This window comes from Lonchura striata, chromosome 2 (genome assembly GCF_046129695.1).
Source record: "Lonchura striata isolate bLonStr1 chromosome 2, bLonStr1.mat, whole genome shotgun sequence".
In the NCBI taxonomy this organism is placed as follows: Eukaryota; Metazoa; Chordata; class Aves; order Passeriformes; family Estrildidae; genus Lonchura; species Lonchura striata.
Genome location: NC_134604.1, coordinates 39,432,514 through 39,458,194, shown reverse-complemented (window position 1 = coordinate 39,458,194; position 25,681 = coordinate 39,432,514). Strand labels below are relative to the sequence as shown.

The 25,681-nt window shown below is 43.4% G+C and overlaps 1 protein-coding gene across 1 annotated transcript; it reads right to left on the bottom strand.

Annotated features, from left to right (window-relative positions):
* Nucleotides 1–172: 172 nt before the first annotated feature.
* PANX1 (pannexin 1) lies at nt 173–25,479 on the bottom strand. The gene is made up of 5 exons (XM_021544974.2): nt 25,262–25,479; nt 15,746–15,885; nt 6,395–6,618; nt 4,260–4,930; nt 173–2,545 (listed from the first exon to the last, which is right to left on the bottom strand). Exons 1-5 carry the CDS (start codon nt 25,440–25,442, stop codon nt 2,460–2,462), a joined length of 1,302 nt encoding a protein of 433 aa, XP_021400649.1. The 5' UTR covers nt 25,443–25,479; the 3' UTR covers nt 173–2,459.
* Between the last annotated feature and the right edge of the window lie 202 nt (nt 25,480–25,681).

Below are 25,681 nucleotides of genomic sequence, written 5' to 3'. Positions count from 1 at the left end.
TTTATCATGTGCTGACATTTTCTGTTGCTCTGATAGTTTTATGAGAGCAAAAATAAAAAGAGAAGAATTATAATGTCTGTCCAAAATGTTTCTCAGGATTTAGCATCAGACCACATGTATTTGCACTATGGCAACACGTGACTGTTCCTGGAACCTTCAGACCCTTATACTGTTGTAGTTCACAAAACTGATTTTATTTTAATAACCAAGAAGGATTGATAGGCATTTTATTGAGCACTTAAGAAGACAATAACAGATCCACTGCAGCAAGTCATATTTTTAAATACAAAAGGGGAATTAGTAAAAAGTTAGGTACGTATCCAACTTGAAACATGAACATGTGGCTTTTGGGAGCTTTGAATTTTAACGACTCTACTTACATCAAAGAGTTCAAACACATCCACATCACAAAGTTTTAGTATTGCACTATAGCTCCTTGTCCAAGACATGCAATGCACAATGTGCACCTGCACTGCCTACATACAAAAGACCATCAGCAACACATCAGCATAGCCAGACAGAATCCAGGAAAGGTCAAAGGGATCGTAGGCTTGATGGCAGAAGTATGGCAGTAAAATTCAGCACTGTGGACCACCAGTGTCCAACAAAAGCCCTCTTTTGTGCTGGTAATGCAAGAGGCATTGAAGGATTGCAGCTGTGCTGCTGTCCTGGGCAGAGGTAGCATAAAACTATGGCTTTAAAGACTTCTTTTAAAATAAGGCTTGCCTTAGTTGAAAGCCGTAAGAAAACTGAAGAGTTCTTGTAATACCAGCCCCTAAGTTTAGCACAGCAGCACTTTCAGATCCACTTGTTCACAGCAGCTGCTGAATTCAAGTATGGACACAAACTCTGAAGTCTGCTGCAGCAGATAAAGAGTTCTGTGCAAAAATGGTAACGCCAATTACTCGTGTTTGCTCCTCATCCATAACCATATGGAGAATGCCAGCAGACGAGAGCACAAAAGTGTGTGACACCAAGGAACTGCAAACTGGAAGTCCTACCTAACTATAAAAGAAGTCCTTCTTTGTTTAAAAAGCCAACTTGAAAGAGGTGACGAATAAGTCATTTCACTTTCATGGACAATATAGAAAAACAAGTCAGTATATCACATGTGTGAAAGACATACACTGCCACTGTGGTGCTTCACTCTCCCCACCCACCTCACCTTGCATCTAATATTTCAAGACAATGGTCATTTTAATACTCAACGAAGGTTGAGGTCTTGGGCAGAAGGGACAACATTAATGCTGAATTCTACCCTCCCCAAATGGTCTCATAAGAAATCTGTGTACAAACACTCTCCCTTATTTTGCCTGTTCCAATACACTTAAGCATCTTTAATTAAAATACAGTTACAATGTGTATGGGGGAGAACAACCTTTCATAGTGTTCACATCTACTCGACCTTGGCTGTTGGGTGCTTGGCTCTGCCAAGGTATTTGGGTGCTATTTTAATACAAGTTAGTTTGTATTCTCAAGTGTGGTTTGGAAGACAGCACAACTAATAGCACATTTGATACTACAAACACGTTGAGAAAAATTCTACACATAAAAACATTACAAAATAATTTTGACAAACCATTACAAAAATAGAACGAATTTCACTGATCTTCAGTCCAAAACTCCAAGGCGGATGTATTAGACATTTAAGACCAAAACAACTGAGGGATAGAAATTAAACCAACACTTAGCTTACACATCACTACATTTTGTAAAAACATTGTTAAGACATTATTAATTTATTAATACATAGAAAATTCAAAATCCCTAGTATTTACAGCATTTTCTTAACACTAAAACTGTAGTTTTTTTTCCACCACTGTCAAGTACTTAATCCCAGATATCAGTGTTGGGATGACTAACTGAGACATCTCAGGCTGAACAGAGTAACCTCTATTATTCCTATGAAGACACAGCCAGTATCAGTGGCAGCCACCACTCAAGACATATTAACCAGATTCATTATAAAACCCCACCCTCCGGCCCCCTTTTCCAGGCCAGAGAGCCCAAAGTTACCTTACTTAAACCCCAGAACTGACATGGCCACTGCTGCAGAGCAACACTTCAGAATGCAATGTGGCCCTATCTTTTTGCTACCTGCAGGGTTACGTTCCCATCCCTGTCCAGCATGGAGTGAGCTCTGTCCAGCTGCCAGTTTCAACTGCATTCAATGCCTATTGCTTGTTACTCACGACAGAATTGTTTTGTTTGTGGCTAGATGTGTTTTGTGTGTGGTTTGATTTTTTTAATAAATAACGGAAGTATACAACATGCCTTTTCAGGCACAGGACTCCTGATTGTTATACACCAAATAGTCTGTAAACCAGTCTGGCCTCTGGGGAACTGACAGGCGATTGAGAACATTGCATTCAAAGAGCAGCACCTTGCACTGAGCGCAGCAGAGGCAGAGGAGGAGCCTTCCCACAGAACGTGCTCCTGGCTCCTGCAGCTGGGAGGCATCAGCACGAAGAATCTATGAGTCTTTGGCGAAGTCTCTTGTCTTCTCTCGTAGTCACACTGCCACTTGCATCACGGTCTGGCAGAACTGAAGAGAAGGCAAAGAGAAGAGAAGGCAAAGAGAAGGTGAAGGAGGAGAAGAAGGAGGAGGAGGAGGAGAAGGAGGGAGCCATCAAACCACTGGACAGCTTCTGGTGCACACAGGAACTGCCACCACGCCCATGCTGCACTGCTGGCTATCCTGTGCTGCCTCCACTGGCCCCACGCCCAGCATCAGGGTGCCCTGCACATCGCTCTGCCAGAGCCAGCATGTACCACTGGTTTGTTAACACAGCCCCTAATAAAAACATATTGACACCACAAGGGACAGAGGAGAAGATGATGAGCTGTGGGTGAAGCTTTGCTGATGGGTGTGGAGTCTGCAGCTGTCCTCAGGCAGAAGGAGAGGGGCTGCACCAGCCTGAGCTGGTCACATACACAGCAATGGAGGTTATTTCTGCAATCCATTTTTGAGCTTCAAGCATTAGCTTGTTCTGACCTAGACAAAAATAGATCTTTGAAGTGTTTTTGTGAGGTGAAAACAATCTCAAAACTTCTGCTTTCAGATAAAAATGAGTCAGATTTTCTATTAACTTTTTCAGCTCCTTGAGTCCAGATCTCCACTTAGGCTCTTGTATTTTACTTCCAAACCCATCTGTCATTTCAAAAATGGACAGAATGCTGTCAGAATTACTCCAATCTGCTGCACAAGAGCTGGCTCCCAAATGGGCTTCTTCTGGTTCTAAAAGAATTATGCTTGTTTGTTTTGAATTCTCCTGTTGTATAAATTGACTTCTACAAGTCCTGCCTACCACAACTGCTTGACTCAAGTACAGAGGAACAGCTAACCCCTGGGTACTGATGCTTCTTTTTTATTAATAACAGGGCATAGCTTTCTGAAGAGAAAATAGATTTATTCTTTTCCTACCTTTGAAACAGCTCTTTAACTTTCCCTCAGCATTGTGCTCAAATACTCAGGTAAGTTTCTAAATGTTTTAAAACATCATCACTTTTAGTTTATACCTCTCCCTGGATATCTGGCTCCTCTAATTCTGCACTTAAGGAAGGAACTGGTTTCACAATTAAGATATGCCACATTCTTTAGGACAGAAGCCTAGATTATTTCATATATGAGTGACTGCTCAAGCTGACCATGTCTGCAGACTGATGGAATATCCAGAGAACTGCTGCACCAATCCAGATTGACTTGGACCATTTTGATAAAACTCTCTTTTACAGTCAATCTTCCTTGCTCTCTATGAAAGAGGGAATAGGAGTGTGTTCACTGATCCCAGTCCCACTTTCCTTCTTTTGTCATTTTCTGTTCCTCTGCCAGCAGCATTTCTGAGCATCAGACTTACTTTTATGTTCACCCACGACTTCTGCCAAAGCCTGAACAGAATCAGGAGTAGCAGTCACTACACTTTGGAGCCAATTTCTGAAGAAAAGTCCTGAAACCACCAGCTTTCTCACTGGAGCTGCTTCAAGCACAAGCCACCCTAGAGCTCTCCTACTGTGCAGGGGTTCTTAGGAAGTTAAAGTTCTGACAGCTGAAGCCTGGTAGTGCCAGAGCAGAGATGTCAGCAAGGACCACCGACCCGACAAGCAATCCAGGGTTTAGCTGTGCCACAGACTTACACCACCAGTCTTCTGAGGTTACAGTACTTACACAGCAGGCAACACAGCAAGGACTAAGGAGGTCCATTATCTTACAGAAGGTATTAGGAAGCTTCTGGTAGGAATACACATCTAGATCAGCTTACCTTGTAACTCTGTCGCATCTTTTTCCAGCTCTTCTGAAGTTGCTTCTTCAGGCTTCTCCAGCTCAGCAGTCCCTGGCTTCCCATCTATAGTGTCAGTCTTAATAGTACCAAGGTTTACCAAAAGCTGCATGACATCAAACTTCTCAGAAACTGCAATGTTCTCCAGCACTTTAAGGCATTTAAATGATTTAAGTTCACTCACGTTTTCCTCAAGAAAGAGGAGGTAAAGGCTTAAGTCATCAAAATGCTTTGACTTAAGTTTCAGAACATCAAAAGTTGGCAAGATTTCATACACTTTGAGAACACCTGAATTCCACCTCCATGGAACAAACATTGCATACACTACCAGGGGCATTACCATCAGGTAAACTATCAAGTTAATATAGCTGAGTACCTTGAAGACACCAACAGCAATAAGTTTGCACTGAACCACTTCTGGAACAGTTGTGTCATTCTTAAGGATCCCAGTTTTGATAGTGCACAGAAACTCATCGCTCAGAGAGGAAAGACTAATGTAGTAGCCCAGATAGAGGCATGCAAGGAAAATAATTACTAGTGTGAGCAAACGGCATGTAATATATTTAATTATTAAGCACTTGGAATTCTTTTTTGTCTTCAGGTACTGCTCCACAATTGGGTATTTAAAGTAGCTTTCAGATATTTCCCACAAACTGAAAAAGAGAAAAAAAAAAACATCAAATCATATAGATCAGATGCTACAACATTCACCTACCCCAAATATCAACAAAACCTAGTACTCTAAATGAGATAAAAGATTGGAAACCTTCTTAAAATCATAGAATCACAATATGGTTTGCATTAGAAGGGTTCTTTAAACATCATCTATTTCCAGCCAATCCCTGTGCTCTGCCATGGACAGGGACACCTTCCACTAGACCACGTTGCTCAAAGCCCCATCTAACCTGGCCCTGAGCACTTCAAGAGATGGGATATTCACAACTTTCCTGGGCAACCTGTACCATCCTCACCATCCTCACAGGGAGGAGTTTTTTCCTAATGCCTCATCTAAACCTACTTTTTTTCAGTTTAAAGACATTCCTCCTTATCCTTTCACTACATGCCCCTCTAAAAGCCCCCTCTCCAGATTTGTTGTATATCCCTTTTAGGTACTGGGAGGTGCCTTAAGGTCTCCCTGAACCCTTCTCTTCTTCAGGCTGAACAACCCCAGCTTTCCCAGCCTGTATCTGTAGGAGAGGTGTTCCATCCCTCTAATCATTTGGTAATACTCCTCTGAACCCACTCCAACATGTTCACATCCTCTTACGGAGGTAAATCAAGGGTAGTTTTATTGAAGTCAACAGAAAACCAATAGAATAGCAGATATATGAAAAATATCAACACTTTTAATACAGAATAGTCGCTTAAGAAACAGAAGAGTTCAAACGGTGGAAAGAAGGGAAAAAAGTCTAGCCCTCATGGCAACAAAATATTTTTGTTCTTTTCCTCTACGAAACAGGTGCAGTAAGCAAATCCATGCAGAAAAGCAGACTCTTCAAGCACTTGTTCAATAATAGAACACTAGAAGGCTTTTTATTTGCCAAGACCTAACTCCACATTTAAAAGAGACCTAAGACTGCTGCACTACTTGCAACCCCACACACAGAGAGAAACAGGTACCCTTGACCTACAAGGAAACAGGAGCTGGATCTGGTTGGAACAGTGCACCATCTTGATCAGAAGGGGAGGGGGTCGCTTTTGTGGGTTTTTTAATAATTTTTTTGGATCAGAGGCTTTGTAGACCTAGATCTTAAAGAAGAGGACATGATAAGTAACTTGACAGTGTACAAGAATATTGAGAACTGAGGATTGAAGTATCTCTTTTGTTACACTGTGCTGGGCAAAACTACTTAACACCTACTGCACCTAAAGAAATCAGAACATCTCAGGTAATAAGTAATCCAAAGAGCTTATTACAGTTTTCTTTGAAAAAAGAAAATTATAAGCTCTAGCTCCAAGGACCAAAGTAATCATTTCAGATATTTTCTTTTCTTTAACCAGTCTTAAAATTGTGTCAGGTCACCATTCAAACCTTTGCAATAAAATTCTAAGTGGGTATAGATGTCACATCTGTTACGAACTTGAAGAGTGGAGAAAATCAAGCCCCAGCATCTTACCTCTGTGTCAAGTTCTCATTAGCAGCTGGAATCAAGTCAGTAGGGTCCCTGGGGTCTCCACTTCGTATGCTATTAGCAGCTTTGATTGCCCTGTTATAGGCTTTGTCAAGTTCTTCCATAATAAATTTCAGGTCTGAGGAAAGGTGAGGTGCTGCAGTGAAGCGCCAGAACAAACATGGCAGATACAGCAGGATGGCAACAAGCAGAAGGATGTACGGGAAGAACTGCAGAGGGAAAAAAACTCTGATTAGGCTTCACCCTCATAAGTAATAAGTCTGCCTATCACCATGGTTCCCCATAAGCACTACATTTCCTAGAGGCCTATTAAATCCCTATGATTTTATTTAAATCCTTCTACTCAAACACAATTTTGTGATTGTTTGGGATATGCAGGGAAGCAAAATCTCTTTTCAGACAGCTCCAGTAACTTTGCTGCTGCTTAGAGCTTCCCCCCACCAACGGAAAAAAAAAAAAAGCATGCAGAATAAAGGTGCCATCCTGATAACATTTTCAATCCTGATAACAATTTCTGCATATTCAGAACCACCAGAGCTGACATGGAGAAATACAGCATTAACCTGGGGAAAAAACAAATAGCACAGCAGAGCAGCCATCAGAGGGGCTGACTGAAAGAAGAAGACAGCGTCACCTAACTCTCCCTCTCCAATGTGCCACCACTGTTCACAGCAACTAAAACACTCCAAACACCAGCAAAATCTCTCCTGCCTTCCATTAGCTGTCAGGAGGTTAATTAATAGAGTGCTACAGTTCTGCCTCTGCCTGCAAACACACTCAGAGTGCATGACATCGAATGACTGTAATACTTCAGGGTATTTAAATATTTTCAGATAACACCTAAATGGAAACCAACACACAGCACCAGAATGGTCTGGTGTTAATGCAGCACTGAGAAGTCAGCCCTTGCATGGTCACAACTGCTTAGGGAATGGGCTGAAGCAGATATAAAATGCAAGTCTGAAGTTTTTCCATCTTTCTTCTATTCATCAACAAGTAGTTTTTGTCATGCAATTTTATCTCTAATTCCTCCCAGCTGCAGGAACAATGGTGCTTTTATGTACTCTGATATTATATTCGAAGCATAGAATTATACATAACATTACCCTTACAGACACATGATGTAAGACAAGCAGTTTGTTAATGAAATGTACTGCAAATTCAGCCAACCTCTAATTCATTACTTTCAGCTTTTGATAGTAAGCACACTCAAATCTAGCATCAGTTCATAAGAAACTTCAAGTTAGTTGAACAAATATGAAACAGATGCAAGACATCACAAGTGTTACAGCCATGTGCCCATGCATGTTCATTGGCAAAAGCAGAGGAGATTTTTAGAGGAAGCTTGAACTGAAGTCATTAATCACTGCAAGTGGAAAAGCTACACGTACATTTGCAGGTATTTAACAAGATGAAAATCTGGACCTAATAGAACTATGTTAACTTGTGTTTGCATTAATCGAGAGAGATTAAAGTTTCACATGCACAAAGTAAGTAATTTGATGTTATGGAACATTTTATTCAGGAAAATTACTTCTAATATCACCTACCATTAAAGCAAAATCCTGTGTTATTATCGGCAATAGGAATACATATGATGTACTAGACCTTAAATGACTGGCTTCCCCTACCCAGAGCAGCCCATAAAAACTGTGCAGAGCTCTGCTCTCACTACTGCCTCTCCCTCCTGTTTGCACACAACAGATAACATCATCTTCCTTCTCCCAGGTGTAGACTTTCCAATTGAGATGTAAAGCTCTGACATGTCCAATGTATTTTGGACATCTCATCATCAACACAAGAATTTGGTCTTCTTATTTATCACTGCTGACAATGCCACTAGGTCTGTGTCCTGATGCCTTGGTTTACCCAAAACTTCATTGTTTCATGTCCAGGCTCTATCAGTCCTCTGAATTCTGTGTTACGTAGATACAGAAATTATCTTTGAACCCATCTTATACTTATCTAAGCTGCTCTAAGGTGCTGCAACACATTTTCCATAGGTCTTAACAAATGCTTAAGACTGCTTGTGTAGCTGCAAAGCCTGCTGGACTTCACTTACACCTGTGCTGTACACCTCTGAGCCACCTTCCACTGGAGCCACGTGGGGAAAGAAACAACAAAAGCACACCTGATGTAGTAACAAGCAACTAAAATGCCTTACATTGGTTTACACTGCTTGGATTTAGTACTCACTCACTTCAGATTTTACAGGCATAAGAAGATTTATTAATTCCCTTTCTGACCCTCAAAACTGGAAATGCCATCAGCAGTATCCCATATAATCCTAGAGATCTCTTTACCCCAAATACTACAAAGACATGTAGTAAGAGGCAAGATAGTTTTCACACTGAAGTCACAGCCCCAAACCTCCATTGCTCCAGTCTCCACTCCTTCCTCTATTACTTAGAAGAATTCTGCACTTGTGTAGCACATTGGCATCAGCCCTCTTGCTCTGTCCCAGATGTCCTCCAATGTCCCCCTCTAGCCTGCCCTCATTAGACTGCTGCCTTAAAAAAACCAGCCTCTGCCATCTTGCCTCCTCTCCCCAACTCCTTCACCACTGCCTCCTCACCCAGAAGCAGCACACTGCTGGGGAAAAGGCACATTTGCTATGCATTTGCTGGGCTTCTTCTCGCCAGGCTCTCATCACTCCCAAAGCTGCAGCTTGTGGCAGCATAAGTGAACTCTATGCAACTCTTTTCTGAATAGTCTCCAAACCAGAGCAGTACATGATCATCATTGCAGCTCTTTTTGTTTGCAAACAAAAGTCTGCATTTGTCATCTTTTCCACAGCACCTGATGCACAATTCCATCCTTCTCAGATCCTGGCTTTTTTAAAATGAAAGATACACTTGTTCCATTTGTTAACAGTAGGCTTAGATAACCAGCAAATTGTTTTCAATCATTAAAATTTAAGATCTTGAAGTGAAAATGCAAAGTCACCTGGCATGAGTCCTAGGTTTCAGAGAAGCAGACTTGGGTTGTCCAGCTCATCTGACTACATTTGACAGTCAAACATAATGACTTGCCATTTTAAGAAGAGGACTCTGTGGTATTTGTGCACAGACAACCACATGCCATCACCCTTTTTTTATATGGCTTATGGTTTTATGGCTTATTTGCTCCCCAGGCACCAAATACACAAGGAGGAAATGCCCCTTCAGTCTTGGGCAGTTTGAACATTGAAGTAGAAGGAAGTGTCACCAATCCCAAGAACTGTATGGTCAAAGGAATGCCAGAGAAAGATTCTGGCCCAGAAGTGAAACTCGTTTTTTCCTTTGCTGTGTAGTTATCAAGTTCCTTCTCAACATATTCAGTATGAGACTGACAAGACGAGTGGTGTGTGCAGCAGGGACTCAAGCTGCAGTGCCCTGCTGTTTGTTTTCTGCTGTGTGCTGCTGAGCTCCTGAAGGCTGAGGATGCTGGAAGCAGGCTCTCCTGCCTTGCAGGCTTTCCTCCCTTGCTTGGCCCCTAGTCTGATGGCACACTGGGGGGATGGCAGGCTCCCAAGGAGGTAGAGCACCTGGAAGCCAAGAGGCTGCCCCTGTACTGCTGCAGCTCATGACCCTCGACAAACCTTTGAGCCCTGTGCACATTCCAGGCTGTTGGAGTAAATTTGTCACTACTCAGATACTAATCAGCAAGAACAGGTGCATGGGTGGAGAAGAAGAGGCATCTGAGCAGTCCATTTGCAGAAGCACACAAGGTGCTGGAATCACAAAACTGTCTTTTGAAGATGCACAAGCACCACACCACCCCAAAGGTGAAAGATAAAATCAGACTAAAGCACAAAATAATCTGTCATCACCAGCTTCAACTCTGCTACAGTGAAGTAAATATGCGGCAAATAACTTAAAAGGGCATTTAAAATAACTGCTTTATAACCTCAAATATGCTTTTATCATGCAAAAAAAATATAGCTGGAATTGGAGTGACGCAAGGGCATTTTCAAGGACCAAATCTACAGAAAGCTTGCCAGAGTCTGGATAAAAATGGTTGGAAGAATACAAAAATAACTTTAATGGTACTTAGAAAACAACAGCTTTCTAATTTTACTGTATCTTCAGTCCCTATTTTCTCTGGGCAAACACTATACAAGTGACTGAAAGAATTCTGACTTCCACCTACCTGACCATGGTCAAAGAGTAACTTAAGTACAATAGCACAAAACTTTAGCTGCACAGGTCCAAGGAACAGCTTTGAGAAAAGTAATTAATTGGCAATTAAAAGAATGAAGCACTGAAGTGCCTTCATTTAAATACATGAACATGGTGAGATGACTCCCTCTTCAGTTCCAATTCTGGAAAAAGCCCAAGCAAAGGCATTAGTCCCCAAACAGCCTAATGATGGTAATTACATGTTTCCAGAAGCAAAGGCATTAAACTCCCTCTGGATATGACCCTATTCCTGTTTGCAGCAATGGGAGGTGTCTCACTGGTGGTTCAGCAGAAACAGCTATAAATCTCACTCTAAATGAGATCCTATCCTACAGATGAATCTCAAACCCTACATGACCTTTATCCCTCCTGTTACAGACTCTGTTTCGATATAGCTTCAAAACTGTACTTCTCCAGTTTCAATTAGCTCAGGCCATGATTACCAGTGGAAGCTGTGATGACTGTAATCCGGTTTATTCTGGACTTTGGGGGACAGATGGCAACGCAGTAGTCAAGGGCTGCCTGGAAGAGTGACCCAGACCTCTTGCTGGTGTACACAAGTCAATCATCACACTCCATAAGCAGTGGGCAGCCCAGGGCTGCTTAAGCTTTCCTGCATGGCTACAGACTGCATGCCAGCTTCTCCCCTTGAGCAGGGATACCTCTCAAGGTTACTCCTCAAGGCTGAGATTCTTTGCCGTAACACATGGTCTGTAGGTGATTAATTGCATGCTTGAAATCTTAGCTAAGCGATATAAAGGATTGACAATGTACATAAAATCCTTTAGACATAAACTGTTGAGAGGTCTGGGACTAAGTTTGAACCTATCCATACCTGAACTCCCCTCTGAGAAGTTTAGAGTACAAAGGAGTCCTTTCTGAACCTCATGACTCAACAGGAGGGTCTCCCTAACAATTCTCATTCTATCCTCTATGCATTAAATAATGAAGTGTACCTTCCCACTGAAGCTTGATAAACCACTGTCACATTCACATTTATTGGACTGTATTAACTCTCTGCTTTATATCAACACATTGTTGCTTCTCTCTTTTGAGTGAAGTGGATGATTCCATCTGCAACAGACTGAAGTAGCTCTAGCACTACACTTTCAAAAAATTATTTATAAATGCATCTGCATATGGGTGTCCTTGCTCTGACAGCCCTTAATATCTCTGGGAAGGGTTTACAGGTGAAATGTGAGGAGCCCTCAGTCAACTAAGAAATTGTACAAATAACAAGTAACTAGAACCAGGTAAGAATCACAATTGTAACTGTACTGTTCATATAATAAATAACCCCAAGGTTTGTTTTGGCATATTCACAGACAAGTGACTCAAAGAACAACTCAAGGGTCCATGGTAAATCTTACTTCTTTTACGAAAAGTGAGGGTTTTCACATTATTTTACTTCATGCATACAAAGACTGCAGACCTGCTCTCTGTATGCAATGCTTTCAGCAGGTCCCAAAGCACTTGTCCTGCACTTTGAAAGATCTTAGCCAGACAACTGACCTCTCCTGGCTGTGCCACACGTGAAGACCTCTTCTTTCAGTCAGATGAACTGTTTGCCTGCATTTCATCTGAGTACAAATCCCCTTTTTCTGAGCAACCCTATACCTCTTCTTTGCTTACCTTTATTTTCTTTGCTTCTCCCCAGTTAATAGCAGACTAGAACATACAGTAATTTAATAATGCACTCAAAAACTCTCGATCATAGCAGCTCCATCCTAGCAATCCAAATTTCAGAGCTATAAAGTGGTCATCACTCAGTGTACAACCACTCCTCAACTTGCATGGTTGCTATCAAGAGCCAGTAAGATGATGCTCACTGTTCTCCTGCTTGAGGTTTTATAAATTTCTCTGTGCACTGTGGATTAAAAAGGCTTCACAGTGCAGTCCCCTCATTCACTAGACTGCGAGGACTGCCCACACACAATGGCCAAAAGCTTTTCTTCTCCTTCCAATTAAGGATCAAGACAAGTTTTACCAAAATAATTTGTCAGGTAGAGCATTCATCTTTACATACAATAAGCAAACTATCTGCACAGGACAGGCAAATAGAAAACTCCTCCATCCCCATCACCACTGACTGTCTGTCTTTACCACTCATCTCTAGAAACCAACATCTCTGTTCTGACACTTCAGACAGACACAAGAAACCTCTTAAGGGAATTAAACCTGAGTGGAAAATCCCATAAGAAAACACAGGGAATGAAATAGTGAAGCCTGACCAGAGTAAATTTTGTCAATGACAAACCTGAAGATGAGTCAGAGGAGTCAGCTATATAACCATTCTGACAGCTCTTTCACTGACAAAGATGAGGAAATCTTACCATTAAACTAAGAATATGGGCAGGACCTACCAGACCCTTCTTTATATTTACCTGCAAGTACTTTGTTCATTGAATTGTGCATTTTAGTACACAACTCATTTTGCTTCCTGCTAAGGGTTATCCAGTGTGAGGAGCTTCCAGGATCACTGGGAATTTCAGAACTCCTGCTCTCCATGGAGAGAGGTCCTGGGCACCCTCTAGGAGCACAATGACCACCAGAGAGAGTCAAGGAACCCAGAAGTTTGCAGTGTGGCCCTTTTCAGCTTCCAAACTGATAAACTCAGTTTGGAATTTAAATTCCCTGGGAGAGCTCTCCTAGAGCACAAAGGACAACCAGTAAAGGTGCCAAGGTTCAGGGAGTGCCCAGAACTGAAACTTACATTTTACTGCTAAAAAAACCAAAAATCCCAGAGCAAACTTGAACTCTGAAATGGGTGGGAGATGGAAAGGTTTCAGTTTTTCTGCAATGCAACCTGGGTTTGGTAATCCTCCAGAGCAACCAGATGCTGAGAACACAAGCAGTGCAGGTTACTACATGCTGGCTTTGTCACCAAAGAGCTACCTGCTCCTATCTCCTCTCTGTACTACACTGAGCACTGTTCCAGGAGGCCGTACTTCTGACAGAGCACAGGGAGCATGCCAGGAGGAAATCCATCCTTTTTAATCAGTAATGGGGCCTACAACCTCATTTCCCCAAAACCTTAATATAATGCCTCCTCAAGTGTTCCTTGTGAAGCCTTCCAGCATGCCAATATAGTGAGATACTAAGTAAGTCAGAGTTTTGGAAAGAACCTGAGATGCCCTGCAAATAGAAAAGCAGGAAAAAAAAATTTAAGTGCTGTTTTCAGAAGAACTGAGCCTAATGACCCTACTGTCCCTCTGTGTGCATCCCTGTAGATGCAGAGTCAGGTCTCCACTGACCTGAGCACAGGAAGTCTCCCTTTTCTCCTAAACATCACTGTGCTCCCAAAAGGTTCTGCTCTGCCCATTTTTAAAATTATCACCTAGCCAAAATCTGCACAGCAATGAGCTTGTGCACACTTTGCAGTGCAAGGCTGAGGGGAGAACTCAAGCTTTCCTGCAGAAGTAATCCAAAGCCACTCAGCAGCTGTTGGCCCTGGATGCAAAGAACAGCCTTCAGATAGCAGAGTGGAAAGCAAAGTTCACTCTTAAACAGCTGTAGTGCCACTCTTTCCCAGTAAACTTGTAAAGCATGGAAGCTGATGAACAACCAGAAGTATATTAGTTAATATTGACCTCCAAAGAGCATCTGCAGCTCCTAATGTCTGGGTCAGAAGGGTGGGGGGCTAATCATGGATCTAGGAAGATAAGTCACCAGCCTCTGTTACAGCCCCTGGCTCAGCTGAGCAGATGCACTTCCTGCAGACAGTCTGCAGGATATTTCTGCAGGAAACATCATATACCATACACGTCATGGAGGAACTGCAGCAATTTCTGATACAGCACTAGTCAGCAAATTAACATGAGTTGGATCATAAAAGTATGAGTGCTTAAGCTATCTGTGGCTGACAAACAAGAAGACTTAATGCTATCAGCAGATGACTATCACATGAAATTCAATACAAAAAGATTGGGTAACAAGAGCTCATTCCCTCAAGAGAAAGGGGCACCAAAATATCCAGGTTTGCAGGTGGAGTTTCCAGCCCTGTGAGATGTTCCAGCAGCTACGACTGGCCTCTGTAGAAGGTCTGTCTGAAGTGGAGTCCTAGTTGTGCAAGGAAGAGTTCAGGCAATGTCTGTCTTTAATGTTCATGAAACACATGCCTACTGGTTATCAGTATCAAGGTTATCAGTGGAGCTAACAGGAGAAGCCAACAGTAAATCCTCAATTAATGATTTGAGTTAGCAAACAAATCAGAGATAGCCTTGAATAGTCTCTCAGAGATTATACCACCAAATGACTGTACAATAAAATCTGAGGCTCAGGACAGAGAAGCAAAGCCAGAAGTACAGGTGCTGCAAGTCTCATACCTGAGCTCCCTCTAGCACCAGGTTCTCCTCTGCTCCCAGATGCCAGGGGTTTATTTGCTGGGGCAAGTATTAAAGGGGCTGAAGAAGGCAGAACACAAATTTGCAGAGCCCAACCAGCATTTCTTACTTTGGCACCAGCATTGCTCAAGCAGGCCAAAGATGCCTCTGGAGTTGAGTCAGCTCCAGGCATTGGCATGGCATTAACCCAGTGTGTAACTCCTGCCAAACCTCAGCTAACTGCTTTGAGCCAGATCAAGTATCTTTAAACTTACTGCACTTTTAGCCCATAAAACAAATCTCTTTCTGTGCTTTATATGATACTGCTTTACCTGAAGCAATGAAAGCCAGCTCATTTGCCTGCAGACATGCAGAAGAGCATGCTGAAGACAGGGGTTAAACCTGTTGGTACCACTGATTAATTTCACCAAAATATCTATCTGCCACAACTCTCTCTCTCCATGCACAACTGTCCAAGAGCAACACAATAAAAATATAAAATGTTCTTACTACCTTGTTTTCCTAAAATAAGCTTTTGTAAGTATTAAGGCAGTTGCTGTGTCCTGTATTCCAGTTTTAAAATAGTTCCTGGCTAAAGCCAGGTGAAGCATTCACTCCAGGGCAACACAGCAACATTAACATTACTCTTGTGTCAGACAACTGGTGACCCCTTATTTAAAAGCAAAAAATACCTTCTCTGGTACTACCCTCTTTGGGAGGAAGGGAGAGAAAAACATTCTAAAAATAGAGAGTCAAGTCAAAGGCAAAGACTACAGCAGAGCAGAGAAACAAGGAAAGTGAGGCAAAAGTAGGTTTCTATGTGGGAATAACTTTGCCAGGAGACCTATACATACTTTATGCAGCCACAGGGGTATATTTTCTAAGTTGTTGTGAGATGGTTGCTTCTGCTGCACAGCTGCCCAGCAGTAGGAGTCCACATAAGCAGCTTGTCGCCAGGAGAAAGAGCTGGGTGCAAAACAGCTTATCTGAGCACCTGGGAAAACAAAGCAAAAGTTATTGCATCCTCAAAAGTATTAAAAAAAAAAAAGAAGAAGAAAACAGGTTTAGGAAGAAAAGCGCACATTTAAGACATTATGGTACCCAAAGTTTTCAGGTTAAGCAATCAGACAAAGCCCAGCAGTTCTGCAGGGAGGAGGGTCCTGAGTTCCTACTGCCCCCAAAGGCTGTAAGTCCCACAGGGATCCATCTAAGGATGTTCCTAAAGATTGAGACAGCATATTAGAACACCTATCTTTTAGGCCTATTTCTGTCAGTTTTGTGGGGAATGTAACCTTTAAGACCTTTCCCACTTGCACTTAACTCAGGCTGGCCAAAGAGGAACTAACAGACAAAAGTGTGACCAGATCAGGCCCGAGGCAACAAATACCATCACACACCATGGTGTCACAACTTCCCAAAAGCACAGCCTACAGCTCCCATGTCTACTGTAACAAGACCTCAAGCACCATTCTTGCAGTCTGGCATCCTTGCAATGATGGAAGGGCAGGTTTTCCCAGGGTGCTGCCACTTCTGCCTCTGAGATTGCAAATTATTTGGAGGAGCTCAAGTTACATCTGTGAAAACAAAGGTTTTCTCCTGTAATTTTTGGCAGAGAAATTGTGGCCCCAGACACCTCCAAAGGGCGCCAGGCCCTTCCCCATCACTGCAGTGATGTGCTGTGTCCAAGATTATGCATAACACTGTCATTCCCACTTACTCTCAGGACCTCTCCAGCTGGTCAGGAGCTTCAAATTAGTATCAAGGCCCTAACTGACAGCAAGAGCAGCTATTTACCAGCCTTAGGGTCAAATTCTGCCCTGGCCAATCACAGGTACCAGGTGACTCCTTCCACAGCATACTTCAACAAAGAAAAGTGGTTATGGGACATGGAGTACCAGTGGCTCCCAAAGTAACGCCAGTAAAACAGGATGAAGGGGTTCAACTTTCTTTCTGAAGCTTTGATAGTGAAAGCAATCCCCCCAACACAAATACATTTCCACCAGACTTTCATAAATGTTGCAATAGGACAGTCATTTCACCAAATAATTACAGATTACATGGCTCTTCCATGAACATTTCTTCTAAGAGCACCACTTCCAACACTTTTGCCAATATCAAAAGACCAACAGAGGAAAATGTGCTATATTTTTTCCCCTTAACACATTCATCTAAGCTATGTTAATGGAATTGTTCTCTGCTTTATGGGAGTAAGTACATAATATAAGCCTGTATCATTTGTCGTGCCATTTTGCTGGTTTAGTTCTCAGGGAATAACAGCTTCTTTTGGAAAAGGAGCCAACTGCATTTGCCTTCTAACTTGTATGGCCTCTTACAATGTAACATAGTCCAGGAGGCTTTATGAATAAAAGCCTTTCCATATGAGTCACTATTATAATTGTTTCTAGGACTGTAGTATCATAAGGACATGGTTTGATCATCATGGTTTGACCAGTCACAAGCCTCCCTTATGGAAAACAAGTTACTGTTTATCGGAGCAGAGCTCACGTGATTTAGCAAAATTGGCACCAGACAAGCACTTGCACTCCCCCAAAGCCTTGGGAGTTTTTGTTTTCCAGACGATTTCTGGAAATCAACTGTTAGTTGTGGAAACCAAAGAAACAATACATTGCAGAAAGAAAAGCGGGGGGGGGGAAAAGAAAGCAAAGAAAAAAGCAGGCATTTAATGTCTGCTCTCCAGTGGATAGGGACCATTCACGCCCTGCTCTCATCATTTAACCAATCTCCTGCTGGTGGCTGTGCCCAGTGTGGAGCAACAAATAAGTTACCCTTTCAAGAGAAGAGCAATGAAGTGTTCAGAAAGATGCTTTGTCTTATTCATGTTTGTGCATCCACAAAAAGAAACACATTCCATGTGTTCATTCTTATTAAAGGGTGGAACAGCACTTAAAGTGGTGGAGTGTTTAAAAGGCAGGAGTGAGGAAAAAGGCACGCTGGCCCCTTCTCCCAAACTAGTGATGAAAAAGGCAGCCAGCCTCTTTCTTCAAAATGTCACGTGCAGAGCTTCATAGCAGAATAGTGACAGCAATGCCAGTGCTGCAGCAGAGTAGTGACCATCACCCACAGTCCCCAGTGTTTCACAGCAGGGACACTGGAAACCTGACTTGGGAGCCAAGCAGACAGAGCTCAGCCTCAAGCAGGGGGACACTCCAGTTGTTGGACTGGTTTTTAACTACCTGATTGCAGTCTTGTTTGTAAACACTTGTAAATTCAAATTACAACTTTGCAGTAACAGTAGTTATGTTAGGATTTATACAGGGAAGATGTTTTTGTGCATCATCCATACAAAACACAGACCATTCATAACATGTCCCAGAAAATGGTCACCATTTTCCATCTTTTTTTTTTCCTTCCTTCTGTTCTCCAAAGGAGTAACAGCAGTATATAGAGATAATTTATGTTGGACTATTCTGGAGGAAGTTGAAAAGAAAATATGTAGTTTCTATTAGAGAAATTTGGCACAGGGCTACCTACACGCCTTCCACAGACCTGCTGTGCACACAGCTATGCCCAGGACTAGTTTATGAGAGGCTAATAGCCCTCTGCTATGACAGGAACAGCCTCCTGGCATGGTAACATGAAGCCATTCCTGCCCCTTGCTCCTGCAAGTAATAGCCTGGGAAAGAGAAAAGCAGCTAATAAGCCCATAACAACAGGGAGATAAAATATACAAACAAGAAGGATGAGGACTAACAAAAGACTGCATTTGTTAAACAGTTGTCACAACAGTCTTTGGCCAATTTATCATTACTCTTGGCAACAGACATTTTTTGTAATCATTTCCTGATGCTACATTAGCTTTGGAGAGGGAGCAATAGGGATTTGACTTTTACTTTTGCAAACAAATGAGGATGAAAAATGCCATTTATGATGGCTGCTCTGAAGACAGACCACCCAAAAAGAGCTGAATAAAACTAAGGCAGCAGCAAGTGTGCAGCCACATATGAGGAAATGACACTTTTCCAAGAGTGCTAAAGTTACCAGATGGAGCTGGTTGTTGGGAGCAGCAATTACTTGCTGGCATGCAACTGAGTGCAGAGTACAAGCCTGAGTCACAGCAAGGATGAGCTGTCACCCCACACAGCTGTGGCACATCTTCATGGGTGCTTTGCCAACAAACTTCCAGCTATTGCCTCCACATTTGTAGCACGAATACCCTTTTCTTCCCCTGCAAATGGATCTTCTGCAGCTTCTGTGCAGGAAATCTGTGTCTGAGAAGAAACTCTCAGAACCCCAAGGAAATCTCAGACTGAAAGGAGAATCTGTGTTCAGTACTGGACTGCTTTGCTGGGTCCAAGGCATGATGACCTGAGGGATCAGCACCCTCTGGATGCATCCTTCACAAAAGAGAGGGTAAAGCCAGCAAGCCAGACTGGTTTCCTCTTCAGTGGCTCAAAACCTCTCTGCTGACTTACACATCTAATTAAGAAACTGCAGCTAACAGACAGGACATTCAACAATCAATGCTAATCATAGGCTTAACTATTTTTCTTGAACCAGGATCAAATGATTGCAGTTGACAAGATTAAATCTTCAGTAAGTGATTATTTAGGTTCTAATACACTGCAGTCACTGCAAAAAGATTTCCATACACTTGGAGGAAAACCTGGCCATTAATTATTTCTATAATTTTCCACAAAGCAAAATGAACTTGTCAAACATCTGATTTCATCTAGCAAGAATTAGACTCTTTAGTAGCCACTAAACAAAAACCTAAACAAGAAAATCAAGGCACACATAGACAATGTAGAGACTGCCAGGCATCATCCAACCCACATCCTCAACACCAACATTAAAAAATATATTAAAGAATTAAAAAAGGAATCCCAATGCATACCAAAGAATGTACATGTGAGAGCAGACCTGAAGGAATGACCAAAGTGGAAGGCTGGGTGAAAGAGAATGTGTTGAAGAAGAAAGTATGGAGCAAAGAAATGGGTGCAGTGGAGAAAAGAACCTCTTCCCAGTGTTACTTTGGTAATGGAGTATGAGCAGAATGTAAAGCTCAGGTGATACAATGTTTAAGTGGGACAGAGAAATTAGCAGCTATATTTCTTTCTCTAGAGGGCTGCAAGTTACCCCTCAGCGAAGTCTCAAAATCACGCAGTGGGAAAAGAGCTGGGTATTTATCAAGCATACCTTTCAGAGTGATAAATTTTTTGATTCATGGGAAACAGGAATTGTGAATTAAATTTCCACCACTGAGATTTCCACCACATCTTTAAACAAAGAGTTTCCCTTCATCTGAAGGAGAAGCGTTATGAAACAGTGGCAATGACCATTTAGCTTCCCTGCCAACGTGGGCGGTACCCCAAATCTCAGGCAACACCAGAGTAAATTTTTACATTTACTCTGGCAGCTAAAGCAGCTTACCATCATTTCCACAGGAAATGTAAAGCTGGCTCTATAGGAATTAAGCAGAAAAAAATCTAACCAACAGCAGAAGATGCTCACACAATGACAGTTTACAACTTGATATTAAAGCAAATGCTTTTACAAGTTTGCCCTGGCTGCCCGGGCAGGCCTGTGCCTGATGCTGGAACTTCTGCTCTTTCCTGAGCACTCTCACATGCCAAAGAGCAGCACAGTGTATCCTGCTGGGATCTGCACCTCTGCTGACAGAAGTTCTCAGCCTGTTTGGCTGCTCTGGGCTGAGGCTACTCACACACTTGTCTCAGTCATTCATTAACACCCTGGGTTTCACAGCATCCTGCTAAATTAAATGCAAGGTGTGCAAAAGTCAACTATTACATACAGCTGCTTCAGCAGCACTGGGAGGGGTTTTTTCCAGCTCTCAGCCAGCACCTTCCATAAGTCTTTGGGTTAATTACACCCAATCCAACTTTAGCCCCAAGCTCTTATGAAGTCACAAGATAGGATTATTTCCTAAAACCCTCCCCAGGAACTTGAGAACATGAAGGGAGAGGGACATCAGCAGGGAGTACCAGACAGGGGGTAGCAGGAGAGGAAAGGAGCCTGATTCAAGACTTAAGACTGTTTTTTTCAGTATATTTGTTGTGATTTAGTCACAATAGGCATTTTTTTTCCATTTTCTATACATTTTATTCTCATGACTGCTTCAGACACATTACTAACTTATATAGAGAGATACAGGCCCAGATGGACATGCAGTAAGGGATACTGATGCCACTGTGGCTCCCACAGAGGCTTCTAGGATGCAGCACCCAGAGCTCCCCACTAACAACCTTCACTCTGTGTTTTCTGTCAGCCAAAGCACCTCAAATCCCACAGGCTGCCAACTGCAAGGAAGAAAACTGAAAAAACAAGCTGGGTGAAAAAAGTTCCCATAAATTAGGTGGAAAATGAGCAGGGCAAGTAAGGATTGTCATCACTGGGCAAGTCCGAAGTGGTCAACGGGGACATCAAACCCATGGTGTGCAGAGCACAAGGCATGGCTCCACCTTCCCACCACTGAGCACCCTCCAGCATGGTAAGATACACCAGAGAGCACCAGTGAGAAACAAGATGGTTTTAATGCAACAAATCTCCATTTCAGATTCATGCAGATGCTGTGGGTTGGCCCACATGGCATGGTACTTTATAGCCCAGCATCCTGCCACAACTGATAAGCCAGCTGCACCACCCAAGCCTTCATTATGATTATAACCAAGTTTCCCAGCTGTCTACACTCAACATGTGATGGTTTCTGTGTCCTGGAAAGGCCTACAAGGTGTTTGCTTATATGATAAAACAGAGAAGCTAAAACACATGGATTACTTCATCCCAGCTACATATGAGCTATGCACAATCAACACCCAAACCAAACATGTAGCAAGGGCTGCTGTGGCCACCACAAAATTTCCTTCTTCTCCGCTCTCTCCCTCCCTTCTCATCCCTTCCCAGCCATCAGGTCCCACACGAGGCTGCAGTGAATGCAGCCAGTACAGGCTGCCCATTGCACAGCTGTGCCTGGAAAATGTGCTATGCAAACATCATTTGGTGACAAGCACAGATGAGCAGTTCACAGTTACCTTCCTACAGAAAAAGATGAAAATATTTGATGTTGAGTGGACAGCTCTCACATCTGCTTTCTTTCAGCTGCAGCCTGAGACAGCCATTGATACTTTTTCCAGAACTAAGCTGAATTTTGGCAGAGGCCAAAATGAAGCAGCTTGTTTCAATTTCCTCTCTGCTCATTTGACTGTAACTGCTTAGGGCTGCAGCATCCTGCTCCAAGCAGCACCCTGGGAACAAGTATCTATGTTTTCAGCCAAGGTGTCTACAGTAGGAAAGTACATCTTGCAATACACACAATCTGATTTCAGAAACTGGAATCTCAATCCTGACTCAGAGCTGTTGTTACTAAAAATGGCACAGATAAAACTCTATTCATTTCTGGCTCATACACTGATGAGGGTGCCCCATCCTTCAGGGGTTTTTTCCCCCTTTATAAGAAGAACTGCTGATTTAGCTATATTTAGATGGTTTCTGTTACCATACTACCTGACCACCTCTAGTATAATTTACCCAAGCACTGCCAAATAATATAAGGAAATAATACCAAGTCACAATATAAGGAATATACATGTACAACACAATCCTCACAATGCTATTGTTATTTACATTTTCCCATTCCCAGTATATATAAAATTGCATAAAACTATGTAAAATTGTATAAAACAAGGTCTAGTGCAAAGAGGTAACAGGTGCAGGATTTCAAATAGCAAATATTCCCAGGGATAGCAGACAACAGCTCAGCCACTGCTTAACTACTACCAGAACCAGCTTAAAATCCTCAGAAAATTACAACTGACTATGGATTTCTAAAATATAGCAAACAGTAAACTCAGATTAGTTCTCTTCCTGACCCTGAAGAATTTCAAAGCACGGTGCAGGCACTAACCCCAGGATTTCAGCACTGCTCACTGGCTGGGTGTTACAGCTGGGTTTTCCTTGCCTCCAGCAGAGAAATCCTCTGTCATTCAACTGGAATCTCATTTATTTCCTGAAACTCCCATCAAAACTAAAAGTTACTTGGTGGCTTCAGAAAACTTCCATAGCCTTTGCATACATTTTAATAATTTTGCACAATTAAGAGCAACCGCGTGTAGGAGGAAAATTGCAGGTGTCTTGACACCACACTGCAATGGAACAGGAAAGCAGAGCAGGAAGGGAAGGGGACAGGATGAGGTGCCAAGAGAACCTGAGGTGGGAGGAATGCAATTATCCCAACAGAAATAGAAGCTGAGCATTCGTTTTTGGAAAGGGTGTTCAGTTTTTGTACTCTGAGGCAGGTATTTCCACCAAACATTTTCACATCCACCTCTGAGTTGCTATTTTTCAGATGTAAAAATGAACCCTGACATTTTCGCTCAGTCTAGTGCTGCTGGGCTTTTTCAGAGCATGATTATATCACAAAGTGTTTGAAAACAAACTTTGCTGTCTATTTCATCACCGGCTGAACACCACAGCACAGACAACCAGGCATTTCCAGCCCCTAAAATCCTCAGTGTTCCTCCAAATGCTTTAATGGGAGCAGTTTTGGGCTGTCCTATAAGCAGCCAGCCTGTTTTGCTGCAAGGACTGTGTGGGAAATAGGTGACAGCTGTCACAGCAGCATGGCTGATTTACTATCACTTTCTGTATGGACAACACGTGGTGCAGTTTCACCCATGTCCGGAAATAACAATAAAAAGTACTTCCCAAATTTATTTGCATATTTATTTTTTCAACTAAAAAAGCCCAGTTTTCAACCCAATATTTTCTTCTAACAGGTTCTCAGGATTATAACCAAAAAAAAACACTAGCGATGCAGCCCACATTTCCATTCTTCCTTTATTAATCTACTGCACTCACAGATTCAATTTGAAATAGTTTTAATATTGAAATAATTGAAAGACAAAAACTTAACTCATCTGAAAGAAAGGCACACTTTTCCAAACTCTGCAGTTCAACTGTGTGTTTAATCTTTGTGTAAGGGAGTAAAATGAAAAAAAATAAAAGAAACATTAGTACCCAGCCTTCAACTGGGTACTGTTCAAGTGTTTCAAACTGGATCCAGCACTTCTAGAGTAGACGTAGAAAGAATTAAGGGGCGCATATACAAGCTACTGTATGGAAATACACCTCTTTTTCATTCCTTTAAGAATAAGCAATGTGCATCTATTAGTAGCAGGTCTTAAACTAGAAGAAGAACAGTAGAGTGCCAAAAGATGGATGTTCATCCAGTTTCTGGGTGAATAGAGCTGCCACGGGGTTCAGATCTGGTCTCAGCATTCCCAGTCTGGTTGTCCTTCACTTCCCTACGCAGTTATTGCGGCCCACAGCAATCAGGTGCAACAGGGGTGTAGCTGCTTATAAATACAGCAATCTGGGGCATCTTATCTCTCAAGCAATTTGGTATCTGACTAATGCTACTCATGATGGCTTTGCAAAGATTCACCACTCATCCAAAGTCTCATTCCAGTTTCCACTCTCCTGACATTCACTTGACCCAAACCTGTATATGATGGAGATCAGGTATATAACACTGAATGCCAATAAACAGGTACATGCAGCAAATCAAACTATCTCTCTGAAAGTCTGGAAATCCTGTGATTCAGTCTCCAAATGCACAGCATTACATATATACCTTTGAAATCTTCATTCATATTAGCAAATCATACAAAGGCTTGGGTTGGAGCAGACCTTAAAGATCATTTAGCTCCACTCCTCGCACCAAGGGCTGCTGCGTAATCACTTTTGTAACTTGGGGAGGTGGGTAAATAAAAATATAGTGAAATCATTGGAGAACCTGGCCTTTTACCTTGTAAAGCATAGTTTCGTTTACCGAGCCACGGCAGAAATTGAAAACTGAACTGGAAGAGCTGCAGGAGGGGAGAGGAGCAGCGGAAAGCTTTAGAGAGCTCTCACTGTCCATCCTGCGGGTGACCACCCCACCGAGCCGCCTGCAGCGCAAGGCAGAGCTCTGCCAGCCCTCCTCCGCGGCACCTGTCCCCGACAGCTGAGCGACACCCAGATCCTAACGCCGAACATCCCGAGCGCCAGGAGCGGCGGCACACGGGCACTCCCCGGGGCACATCCCGGCTGGCTGCTGCGGTCCGAACCGCGCTGGGAAACAAAGGGCGGCACGGCTTCAGCGCTCCATCGCTCCCACGGGAGAAGCAAGATACGGCGGCGGCCAGGGAATGCCCCGGCGAGGAGCAGGGCACGGGAAAGCGCGGGGAGGGCCGGCCGGGAAGCCCAGCACACCTGGATGAGCCTGCCGGCAGGGATGCTTTCCGGGAAAGGCCCGTCCGCCCTGCCCCGGGCGGGAGCCCCCGGCAGCCGAGCCCCGGCGCTCCCGCCCGGCCCCGCCGCCCAACGGGCCCTTTGTCCGCCGCGGGAGTTACCGATGGAGACCTCCTGGGCGAAGGCGAGGGAGATGAGGAGCAGCGGCAGCCCCACGGCGATGCAGGTGACGATCTTGTCGAGCGCCAGCTCCAGCCGCAGCCCCTTGTAGCGCGTCTCCGGCGGCTCCTTCAGCAGGAAGTCGGAGAAGACGTACTCGGTGGCAATGTGCGCGATGGCCATGGCTGGGCCGGGCTGTGCTGGGTTAGGCTGGGCTGGGTCAGGCTGGCCGGGCCCCGCCCGGCGCGGCTCGGCTCGGGAACGCCCCGCAGCCCGGCCCGGCCCCGCCCGGCCAGGGGCGGGGGGCGCGGAGCGGCGTCCCGCGGCTCGGGAGAGGGGCTGAGCCAGCGCCAGGCGCCGGGGGTCGCCGAGTGGCTTGGCTTGGAAGGGACTTTAAAGATCCTGTGGGCAGGAACGCCTTC

What these genes read in the sequence shown, in the direction of transcription:
- PANX1 (XM_021544974.2), bottom strand. Translation starts at nt 25,442, where the DNA reads ATGGCCATCGCGCACATTGCCACCGAGTACGTCTTCTCCGACTTCCTG. An exon ending in AATGAGAACTTGACACAGAG is followed by an intron (nt 4,931 to 6,394) that starts GTAAGATGCTGG and finishes TCTCTTTTTCAG; the next exon opens with TTTGTGGGAAATATCTGAAA. An exon ending in AGATGCGACAGAGTTACAAG is followed by an intron (nt 2,546 to 4,259) that starts GTAAGCTGATCT and finishes CCTTCTCTTCAG; the next exon opens with TTCTGCCAGACCGTGATGCA.